Below are 12,003 nucleotides of genomic sequence, written 5' to 3'. Positions count from 1 at the left end.
AAACCATGATGAAGGAGATCAGAAAAAATTGCAACTTCTCCAGTAAGTCGCTAAGACACCCGCCCCACGGTGGGCGCCAACTGTCGTGGTTCTAAGTCTGACAATAGTGTAGGGGATACTAATGGAGAGGCAAGATCCTAGCTATGGAGTAGTTATATACGCAAGAGATTTACGAGTTCAGGCCCTTCTCGAAGGAAGTAACAGCCCTACGTTTCGGAGCCCAGAGGCGGTCGACTGGATTATATGCGTATGAGTTACAAGGGTGCGAACCCTTTACACTGAGGAGGGAGGTGGCTTATATAGAGTATGCCAGACCCCTCCGGCCCTCAGTTATGCAGTGTTTAAGATACATTAAGATTGGGCGTTACTGGTAACGCCACACATAAAGTGCTATGATGATCATAAAAGCTACTTAATGACCGACCGTTGGCGTGCAGAGTGACTTTAGGCCTTCTGACGATCGAGTGGATGACTTCATGGTCGAGTGGTGTGCTTCATGGTCGAGTGTCTTCGAGTCTGTCGAGTGGAACACTTCTGAGTCGATTGAAAGGTGGTTTCTTCTAGATATGTCCTTGGGTAGGGTAGTTTGGACAGATCCATGACCCTACCCTAGGTACATAGCTTCATCAGGAGGTGTTGCTTAGTTCGCGGTAGATCGGAGCCTCGGGCTGTGGTGGTTTGTTTTCGGAGGGCGCAGCGGTCGCGGGTCTTCCGTGCTTTGTCGAGCTGCCTTTGTTGGCATTTTCTTCTTTTTTTTTTTTTTTGGGCTTGTTGTGCTGCTCGCCCGAGCATTGTGATGTGTACAATGGTGATTTACTTTGGAATACAAAGCCGGGAAAACCCTTTTTAGGTAAATGTAAGACGTACGGTGTCAAGAAATGTCTTACAACTGTAAACAGAGGAAGTATGTGTGAACATGGAATTCAAATTCTTAATAAATTAGAAATGAATAATTTTCATTGTCATGTGGCATCCGAGTAAAATATTGAAATTAGACTCTTTCAGAATCAATTTCATATTCTAGCATAAATTGAATAAATCAAAGTTAAATTATAGGGAGCCAAACTAGGTGCAGGTAAAAGTTTTTTTTTTGATAAAATAGAACATTGTTTAGGTAAAAAGCACATAAATAAACAAATAAATAAGTGCTCATCAGCCTTGTTGGGCCGGCCACGATCTAGAGTACGCAGCGCATTCCTATTTGCTGCAAGGATTTGTCGGTTAGTTGTCAACCATCATTTTCAAAAAAAAAAGTTGTCAACCACCAAAAAAGGCACATTTATTCCTCATGCAATCGAGTTTTTGTTAGCACGTGACACATGTGATAAGCAATTCAATCAATTTCAAAAAAAAGTTGAGGTTTTGTTTGCATCGGTCGGTTCTCGTGCGTGTAGCCCCGAGGCCGAGACGGGGACTCACCGTCGAGGTCTCGCCTAAAGCGAGCCGGAGCTTGCGGCGACGTGGCCGCGATGTCACGTGCGGAGGCCAATCAGAAGCTCGATTGTTTGAGTGCGTGAAGGCTGCCAGCCCGGGAGCTCGGTGCGGGGTTTAGAGGGATGATCAGGTCAAACAAGGTTGGGCCGCAGGCTGTCAGGCTCGGCAGAATGTCGACTAGCGGGAGGAGGAAGATGAATAGTGGCTGGCAGAAGGATTGCGAACCTGTAAATCCAAACGGCTTTGACAAAATCGACTGAAAGACTTTTTAATTAATATAAGTGACGCCTAGGCGTCCCCTTTTGTTATTACTCCGAGTCTAAACAAAGTTACAACTTCTGAACTTTTTAGACGACAAAAAAGTTCTGAACTCACAGCAGTTTATACCCGACAAAGACATGAGAACACTAAAGCTTGGGGCGTCAGTTCTCGCGGTTGCAGCAGAAGAAACGGAGAATACGCGCCCGGTGCTCAGGGCGGACGCTGATCATGAGCCACAGGAAAACGACGGTGACCAACCAGATGGCGATGTCGATTGAGATGTGCGTCTTGGCCTGCGACACGATGAAGGTGAGCACCAGGCTGGAGTAGGCGACGGCGAAGGACCACCGGACCTGCCGCGAGTCCACCGGCAGGCGTACCAGCAGGCTCAGCGTCATCATCATGGACGCCAGGAACCCCATCCAGCTCGCCGCCATGAACACCCAATACCTGCACGCATGCATGCCATCAGTCAAGGAACGTCCGCATGACCACCGGGCTTTCGATCAGAATCTAAGTTTCTAACCAGGAGCATGTACCCTGTGCGTACCTTTGCGGGTGCTTGTCGCGCATGATGGGGTCACCGGCCTCGTGCGGCTTCTGCTTGCCGTCCGCCGGCAGCGTGTCCTGCCAGTACCCGCCGGGGACGCTGCACCCGAGCTGGTACGTGAGCGTGGTGATCAGCGTCGCCACCACCAGCAGCGTGTTGGCGTCGTTGCCCGCCCAGTTGTTGGCCGCCACCTGCCCGTGCGGCTGCGGCTGCGGCGCCATCGCCGCCGGCGGCGGTGGGTAAACTTGGCCGCTCATCGCCCCGTTGTTCCACATGGTGTCGAGTGACAGCGAGCGACTGACAAAAGGCTTTGATCTGGTCGACTCTGATGGAACGGTTGTGTTTATAGGACGGGCGGGCACGTGACCGGTCACCGGCGAAGTCACGGTCAGACGCGGCGGTTGCTTACTCGACTGCGTTTCCTACTCGACAGTGTGATGCAGGCATACTGTCAGTTACTGCAATCTGCAATGTGGTGCCAGATATGCTCTCATTTAGTGCTTTATTCGAATCCAAATCAGGTGATATGCTGTCATTTAGAGTGTGCTCATTTAATGGTGCCAGCAAATTCGGATGTACGCCATTAAATGAGTACACATAGTCCAACTTTTCTGACTGGCTGATTTGACAGGAAACTGCGAGATTACCTGGAGTGATCTAAGATCACTCTTGAGTAAGAGTGACCTAACAAAGCCCTTGAGGTTGATTCTACGTTTTAGATTTTGACAGTCATCATTAAAAAAATCATCTAGATTGCAGACTTTGTATTTTGTTGACACCTTTTAATAATATGGACGCATGCATACGTCGGATGCAGAGGCCGGGGATGATCCTCCTTTTCAAAAAAAAATCATAAAAAAATCATGATGAATAAAGTAATACTCACACTGTTCGAAAAATCAATATGGTTTAGATATGACCAATCTTCAAGATACAATCTTAGCATATACTCCCTCCGTTCTAAAATATAGCGCGCCCACGCTTTTCGAGGTTTAACTTTGACCATAAATTTAACCCACGAGACCGACTGCGGCGGGATAAAAAATTATATAATTAAAAACTTTTTTTGAATACGAATTTATTGGTATAACTTTTTCGCCCGCCGCAGTCGGTCTTGTTGATTAAATTAATGGTCAAAGTTGAAGCACGGAAACCGAGGACGCGCTATATTTTGGAACGGAGGGAGTACCTTTTGTATGTACAAGTTAATAAAAAATGTATAAGATGCATATAATAAATCTATCTTTCATAAAAAAAATCTGATGTTTAATTTATACCTAAAAATCTGGATATTTTGTATTAATTAGTTGTGAAATCTAGAAATTATTAATTGCATGGTTTCGACTATGTATTTGGGATTAACGTACTCTAGTACATCTTTGATCCATAATAATTATCGTTGATTTAGTACAAAACATCAGTGCCAATTAATATGGGTCGGAGGGAGTAGTATTAAATTTTGCTTGTACAATCTAAATATTCGCAAAATATATGTAAATATTTGCTAATAAAATAATGGCTAAAGATAGGAGACTCTAAATTTTGTTTAATAATCCAACAGAGGAAATAGTAATACCGAAGTTAGAAAATTTGACAGTGCTATCTCCTCAATTATGCTTTTATGATTAATTACCGGCAATGCAATTATGCATCAACGAAGGAAAACTTGGTATATACGATAGTTCTATTGCTAAATAATTTTCTATCAAGAACTAAAACTGGATGTGATGGCGCATACACAATTATCGTGTTCTTATCTCATCACTATTCATTTTGCATATCATTGTTGGATGTGCAATGTCATGGAGTGAGTTGCTTCCACAAATGGTCACCTTAATTTCGTTTGGTCCTCATGGCACGCGCTCGGTAGCAAGCTTGGCGCTCGCCGCACTGCCGCGCGCCGCTCCGGGCACGGCGTCCACCTTCCGGCCGTCCCCACCGCCGTGTGCCACCCGGCCACGGTGTCCACCATGTTTCGTAGCTGCTAGGAGGCGTGGGCTCATCGTACTCTCCGCCGTGCGCCACCCGGGCTCGGCGTCCACCCCCCGAGCCCCGCCGTGCAGCTTGAGGTCTGGATCCGGATCAACGTTCGCCGCCCTACGCCTTCCACGGGTTGAAGGTCAGTTCTCTGTAGTGCCTGTTCTGGACCACAGCCTTCCTTGATGCATGCATGCCGTTCGGGCGCCGTCTTTCTCTGTGAGGTCTAGATAGGGTTTCTGTGCTCCGGGTTCCTGGCTTGCTCCATGGATGGATCTTCGTTTGAGGATGATATGTTGTCCAAGTATGGTTGCAGCACTGTTTTGGCCGTCGCTGGCCGTTGCCGGCCGGCCAGCCTTCTCGCCGTCGTCCTAAACGACGGTGTTGTCTTCTCCCCTGATGTGTTTGCTTCCCTCCTGGTTTCCTGGTTCGGGGGCTGTGCTAGTGGCTTCCGAGTCCAACCGTGTCAGGAGGGCTCCTTTCGCTTTCAGGTGGCTCATGAGTGTGTTGCTAAGGAGATCGTGCTCCGTGATCCATGGCGGTCAGGCTTTATCGCCGTTGCCATGTCCTTTCCTGCTATGGCTTCTTCCGTCTGTCGCGAGTCGCCTGCTGCATGGGTGCATGCACGTAGACGTACGTGGGAGGCTAACTCCCTTTTGCCATCTATTCTTGGACCTTGCCCTCCACACTCTGCGCAACTATCGTCTGTTAGCAATGCTTTGACTGTCACGACCCCGCGTGCCCCGATTTCCCGGGATTTTGCGATATGCTCGCACGACGAGCGCTCTGTCACACGCGGATTTGAGGCTTCATGCAATCGATTAGTTTCGTGCTTATCCCAGCCTACTCCTTACTCCACGCCTTTGCCGCCTTCTGCTGACCAACCGCTGGCTGGTCCACGCGCGGATTCTTCTGCTGAGGTTGGCGACGCTCCAGCTGCCCGTACTCTACCTTCGCTGCCGCCAGTTCCTACACCTACACCCTACAGAGATGCGCTGCTCTCCTCCCTAGCTGCTTCTTCTGTCTATAATCTTTGGGAGCCACACCGTATCCACGGCTGTGGTTTGGAAAGCCTAAAAACCTGCCTAGCCGCTGTTATCGATGTCTTTCCTATAGGCACTGGCGACGGGATTGCAGGGACCCTGTGGTATGCTGGCTATGCCGCTCCGTTGGCCACACTCGCGCTGCCTGTAGTTATAGGTCTCTTTGCCCTAAGTTTTGGCGTGCTTGCCCATCTATAAGTGCAGCCCCCAATGAACGGCTCGCTTCATCACAAGCCTCTCCGCTTGCTCTCTCCATCTCTCCACCAACCCTGAGCTCAGCCTCCCCTCCTCCCCCCGCCATGGAACCAGTAGTGCACGGCCGCCCTTCCTCGTTGGATGTCCATTACTCTCTCGTACCTGATCAAAACTTCCTTGTGTGCCTTGTCACCATCTCTCCACCAAAGGCCTCCTTCCTTCCTTGGCTCCGTAGAGTCCTTCGCCACCGGCTCGGCATCATCGCGGTTCGCTTTGCCGGCTCGGCTGTGGGCACGGCCTTCGTTGTTTTCCAGCGCGAGTCCGAACAGGCCGCTGCTCTGCGTGCGAGCCCGTTGGAGGTGGGCGACCGCACCATCTGGATCCTCCCGCACAACGCAGGTGATAACGCTTTCCGCTTTGCTTATGCCACGTCGTCAGCCTCTCGCTCGAGAAGTTACCTCTGGAGTTGTGGAATCAGCGGGCGGTGGCGGCGTGCGTAGCCGGGTTCGCCAGCCTCTTCCGCCTAGAGCACGCGTGCCTCCACGGCAGCGAATTCTCCAGCATCTTCGTCCTCGTCAAAGTTGAGGCTCTGCACCACATCCCCCACCACACCACCTTTCATCGTGTTGACGGCAACGGTATCTACGCTGATGTTATCATCAACGAGATTTGGGATGTTGCTCGCTCCCTCGGTGCTCCCACGGTCACGCTGCGCCCGCCCGATCGCCTCGAGGAGGGAGGCGCCGACGCCCCCGCTCCGCCCTCCCCTCGCCGTGGGCGTGCTCACCACGGGTCCTCCACGGGCCGCGGGCACGCGAGCGCTGGAGTGAGCATGGCTGACTGCGCTTTTCGTGCTTTCCTGTTCCCGGAGACGGCCGCGCCGGCTGACTTTCTGGCCATGCTCAAGCTGGCGGCCAAGCCCAAGCTTATCAGAGGATCCGCTTTCTCCCTGCCGTCTGAGGCTCAAATCTTGCACAAGGATGAGCTAAGGCTATGTCTCCACTCCTCACTATGGGCGGCTGAGGTGCGCAGGCCGCGAGTCTCGGTCACCTTCGATACCGATGGCATGTGCTTCTCCTTCAAGCTCGAGCTCAACAATAGTTGGACCGCCTCGGGCTCTATCCCAGTTCGCCTGCTATCGATCGATGATGGCTTCTTTCCTTGCTTCGACTACAACAAGGGGGCTCTGGCGCGGGAAAACTCTCGCTCCCTCTTTTTCAACTTCCTACCTAAGCTGCCGACCGGTGGGCCGTGTCCCCGCACGCTTCCACTGCTACCCTCCATTGAATGTAGACACCCACCCAAACCAAAAGTGCCTGTTGGGATGCTTCCTGCGGTTGGGCCTGCGCTTGTCCTTTCCGATGACGGGCCCCTGACGGATGTCCAGTTCCCGGCCCAGCAGCACTATCGGGCCCACCAGATCCTTGTGGCCCGACCTATATGCTCCAGGCCTTTTCATCGCATCCCTCGGCCGGAGCCTGGGGTCTTGTCGTGTGGTCAACCATCTCCAGTTCTCTCCACCGATCTGCAGCACGGAGCTTGCGCCACGCTTCCGCCCCAGGTCGCCACCATATTCTGCAGTTGCCGCGGGCCGCCTTGCGAGCCGAGCGCCAAAGATCTCCTGGCCAAGCCTCTGCTCCCACTCTTCCCTGCTCCTCTCCAGGGTGCGGGGCCAGTGCTCACGGCCGTCCCGGTCGATCTCGACCTAAACAAGGCGGTCGAGATCCAGCCTCTGGAATCAGGCGAACAAGGGTGCCACGGAGAGGGTACTGGGCATGCCTTCGATCAACAGGCCGCGGAGGAGGAGCTTCCGCCAATACTCACTGCTTCGCGCCAACGTAGCCCGCGCATCAGCCGTGCTTACGACGGCGTGCTCCTCGGCTCTGTCGAGCATGCGGCTAAGAGGAAGGTTGTGGCGGCTGGATCCGACTCTAGCTCTGGGCCGTCACGATGGCCTGGTTCCTCTCGTCGTCACAAGAAGTCGAAGACTGCGGTAGTAGCCAGCTTGCTTGAGCTGCCTCTGCTGAACACACCGTCTCCCATGACTCGCGGCAAGCTGAAGAAGATTGCACAGTGTTGCGACCTCAATGCCTCCGCCATCCTGGAGCAAGCCAAGATCCAGGCCGTTCCGGTCTTGTCAGACGACACCTCTGCATCCGCTGGTGCTGCTCCTGCTTCTCCTGCGTGTGTCTACAGTTCCTCCAATGTTTAGGTTGAGAGCCTCTGTTCCAGGCGTTCAGGCAATGTTGCCTTCAGTTGTTGTTCCCAGTCTTATGTTTTGCTTGATGCTTTGTAGTCCCCCTTTGTTTCTTATGTCTCTAGGGCCTCCGTTTAGTTTGGATTTACCTTTCTTCAGGGTCTGTAGCTTGCTTTGGTCAGTTGGTCCTGCGTCTGTATGCTGCTCCTCCAAGTTATCTATCCTAGGAGTATGCTCTGTTTTTCTCTTCATGATCATAATGCATTTGCTCTTGTTCTTCCTCACGTTGGGCTGTGTGTTCATTACTGCACTATGAAGTTTCTGAACTGGAATGTCCGTGGACTCGGCGAGGACGACAAGTGCTTGTTGGTTCGTGATACAATAACCTCCTGCTGCCCTAGTGTTGTGTGTTTGCAGGAAACAAAGCTGTCATCCATTTCCACCTTCAAGTTACGAGCCTTCCTGCCCACAAATCTCAAGGAGCATGCTGTTACTCCGTCTGATGGCGTGGCCGGAGGTATCCTGGTTGCTTGGGACCCTGCAGTGTTTCTCGGTCAAGTGGTTGCGCTGCACAGGTTTCATATAACTCTGAAGCTGGTTTCTACATCAACAAACAACACGATCTGCCTCACTGCTGTTTATGCACCTTATCTGCAAAATGAGAGATCAAGTTTCTTTGAGGCGATTAGCAGTGTTGCCAGTTCACCTGACATGCCCTGGGTGGTGTTGGGTGATTTCAACATGTACAGATTTGCACATGAGAAGTCTCGTGGCCAAATCAACTGGAGTTTGATGGAAGCTTTTAATTCTTGGATCAGGGACCATGCTTTGGACGATGTTCAGATTGATAATAGACTCTTCACTTGGTCTAACAAGAGAGAGCAGCCTACTCTTGTCCGTTTGGATCGGGTGCTTGTAAATGCAGCTTGGAATTTAAGCTTTCTGCAATCAACTGTATCATGCGTTCCAACAACGACATCTGATCACGCGCCCCTACTCCTTTCTTTCTCCACAAGCATGCCAAGGAGTAAGTTGTTTCGTATGGAAAATCACTGGCTGGAATCAGAGGAGCCCCGCAACATCATCTCCCTGGCTTGGTCCCGTGGCACTAGAGAGATCAGTTCTGCTGCCTCCTTGATCAGTTTCAAAATGAGACATGTACGTGCTGCCCTGCGGCAGTGGTGCCGTTCTAAGCCCAGTCTATGGATCCTTGTGGACAATAATAAGCATGTGGTGGCTTATCTGAATGCTGTTGAAGAGCTGAGGCCACTCTCTCCTATTGAAGCTGTGCTCAGGGTCTCTGCGGCTGCCAAGGCCGAGCACCTGATCCTATGGCAAACTGCTGCTTGGCGTTGTAGGGCCAAGTTACGCTGGTGTGTGTCCGGGGACGAAAACAACCAGTTCTTTCACGCGGCAACCAATCAACAAGCTCGATGCAACAAGATCAGAGTGTTGGTTCAGGAAGGAGTGGAATTTTTTGATACTTCACAGAAGCTGCGTTTGGCTACAGACTATTTCAGGGAGATCCTGGGACAGCCTGCAGTCTCGACGGATGCTGTTGATGTTGCCTCTTTATATACTCCGCTCGACCTTTCAGAGCTCACAGCGGAGTTCTCATGGGCTGAGATCGTGCAAGCTATCAACTGCTCGCCTAATAACCGGAGTCCGGGTCCTGATGGCTTTACTAGCGAGTTCTGCAAGACCTTCAAGCTGCTGATCAAGGATGACTTGCTAAGGTTCTTTACTGCTTTCCATAAGAGTGAAGTGAACCTCTCGGGCGTCAACTCTGCTTTCATCACACTGCTGCCAAAGAAAGATACACCGCTGGAGATACGTGATTTCAGGCCGATCTCTCTCGGGCATAGCTTACCTAAGTTGGCATCGAAGGTTCTGGCTAGCCGGCTCAAAGTTCGGATCCCTCACTTGATCCACACGCTTCAGTCCGGTTTCCTACGGGGCAGATCAATCGTTGAGAACTTTGCCTTAGCTACAGAAATGATACAGTATGCTCATAAAAGAAAAATGCCAGTCATTGCTTTGAAGCTAGATTTTCATAAGGCCTTTGACAACGTGAGTTGGTGCTGCCTCTGCAAGATACTTGACGCCAGGGGCTTCCCACGTATGTGGCAAAACTGGATTCATGTCCTCTTGTCCACTGGCAGTTCTAGAATTCTGCTAAATGGGGAGCTGGGCCCTCCCATCACGGCAAAGAAAGGTTTTCGACAAGGGGATTCTCTACCCCCCTACCTTTTCATCCTTGTCGCTGATGTGCTACAGAGGATGTGCTGCCAGAGGTTCAGACAACTTCTTCCCAGTTCTATAGTACGCAGATGACACGCTCATCCTTTTCCACGGCAGCACGCATCAAGCTGAAGTTGTTAAGTCAGTCCTCACAACTTTCTCTGGTTTTTCTGGGCTCACTATAAACTTCCACAAAAGCACTCTAGTACCTGTTGCTATGGACACAAACACTGCCTCTGCTATTGCACAGATTCTTGGCTGCCCGGTCTCCGCCTTTCCGTGCACGTACTTGGGTCTGCCCCTGTCCTTGCACAAAGTTACTCATGGTATGTTGTTGCCTGTCATTCACAAGGTTGATCGTTGGCTCTCTGGATGGTTGGCCACTTACCTATCTCTAGGTGGGCGGCTAACTCTAATTAACTCAGTACTGGCGGGCATTCCAAGTTATTTCATGGCTTGCTTTTCATGGCCCATGGAATCCATTGGAAAGTTGGAGGGGCTGTTGCGCGCTTTTCTCTGGCAAGGTAAAAACAAAGTTAAGGGTGGCCACTGCCTGGTAGCTTGGGACACTGTCTTTCTACCTCGTATCAATGGAGGCTTAGGTGTTCGGCAGCTGCAAGCTCATAATCAAGCTTTGATGTGCAAGTTCGTTTCTAAGATCATACAGAGCTCTGACATACCCTGCTACAAATGATTCGCCACACACTACTGTCAGCCTGCTATCCCCCATGGCGCCCGAAGCAGAGATACATCCATCTGGAAAGGTTTGAAGGATCTCATCCCTTTGGTTGTTAACTCCTCAAGATGTGTCTTGGGGTCTGGTACTCTGGTCTCCTTCTGGACGGATCAATGGCTGGACGCCGGTCGTCTCTGTCTACTATACCCCAACTTGTTTTCCTTCGCATCCCAACCAGCTTGCTCAGTGCTTTCACAGTATGTCAATGGATCTTGGGCTATTCAACTACATCCTAATCTCTCCCAGACGGCAACGACCGAGCTTACAGCCTTGCATGATCTGCTGTCTGATATTGCCCCTAATCCAGGTAATGAAGACAAACGCATCCCTGTCTCTGGCACTGGACAACTCAGCACGACACATTACTACAGTCTGCTTACCTTCAGGGGAGTTTCCGCGACTTTCAGCTCATGGGTCTGGGTTTTGTTGGTTCCCCTTAAGCATAGAATTTTCCTCTGGCTTGCTTTTAAAGGACGTCTCAACACCAAGGACAACATGGTAAAGAAGGGATGGTCAGCCGTTGCACCTTTTGCACACTGTGATACCTGTCCCGCGGTGGAATCCGTTGATCATCTGCTGCTGCGTTGTGTCCAGGCTTATGTTCTTTGGTGTAAACTGGCACTGGGTTCCTTGGCTTGCTCAGCGCCTAACATTCTAGTCTTTGTCCAACAGGCACAGCACCAGCTAAGTTTCAACCGACAATGGAACGTGGCCTTTGCAGCCTGTGCACTCACTCTATGGCATGCTAGAAATGACCGGGTTTTCAACAACAAGGTTTGGACTGAGGCTTACCTTCATTTCTACGCAGCAAATATGCTAAATCTGTGGAGCAACAGAGCCCGTACCCAAGCTGTCAAGGACGATATACAAATCTGGTGCCAGAAAATTACCAGCTAAATACACTTTAGATGGGATGTAATATAACCCCCCCCCCCCTCTCTCCTTTTTTTTTCTTGGCTCCTTGTTGCTATACTTGCGCTTTGCACCTTCGTGCAATGGCCAAGTCATGCCTTGTATTTGTCACTTCATCAGGCCTTGCCTGTTTTGAAATATAAGGTTGGCACTTTGCCACCTTTTCTTTCAAAAAAAAATGGTCACCTTAATATTTTTGCTCGTCACTTGCCCATTGAATGCAAAGTTTTCATTGGTAGAACTCATCGAAAATAGTTAAAACATTCTCACTTTCATACTCCCTTCGTAGCTTAACCTTTTCTGATAAAGAAGCTTTGATCTAATAAATCGCTAGTATATGACATAGACATGCTGAAAAATTGGGTTGCTTGCTCAAGTACGTCTCCCATACGTGCTAGTGTGACATACTGACATTTTTAGTGCAATGCGGTGGTGCCGATATGCTCCCATTTAGCAC

The 12,003-nt window shown here is 50.5% G+C and overlaps 1 protein-coding gene across 1 annotated transcript; it reads right to left on the bottom strand.

Annotated features, from left to right (window-relative positions):
- Positions 1-1,676: 1,676 nt before the first annotated feature.
- LOC119292743 lies at positions 1,677-2,520 on the bottom strand. Its single transcript, XM_037571466.1, has 2 exons — positions 2,246-2,520; positions 1,677-2,145 (listed from the first exon to the last, which is right to left on the bottom strand). Exons 1-2 carry the CDS (start codon positions 2,518-2,520, stop codon positions 1,857-1,859), a joined length of 564 nt encoding a protein of 187 aa, XP_037427363.1. The 3' UTR covers positions 1,677-1,856.
- Positions 2,521-12,003: the final 9,483 nt, after the last annotated feature.

Source organism: Triticum dicoccoides, chromosome 4B (genome assembly GCF_002162155.2).
Source record: "Triticum dicoccoides isolate Atlit2015 ecotype Zavitan chromosome 4B, WEW_v2.0, whole genome shotgun sequence".
Lineage (NCBI taxonomy): Eukaryota > Viridiplantae > Streptophyta > Magnoliopsida > Poales > Poaceae > Triticum > Triticum dicoccoides.
This window is presented reverse-complemented; position numbering and strand designations above follow the sequence as displayed.

Coding starts and splice junctions, on each gene's coding strand:
- LOC119292743 (XM_037571466.1), bottom strand. CDS start 2,520: ATGTGGAACAACGGGGCGATGAGCGGCCAAGTTTACCCACCGCCGCCG. Junction 2,146..2,245: donor CGCGACAAGCACCCGCAAAG/GTACGCACAGGG, acceptor GCATGCGTGCAG/GTATTGGGTGTTCATGGCGG.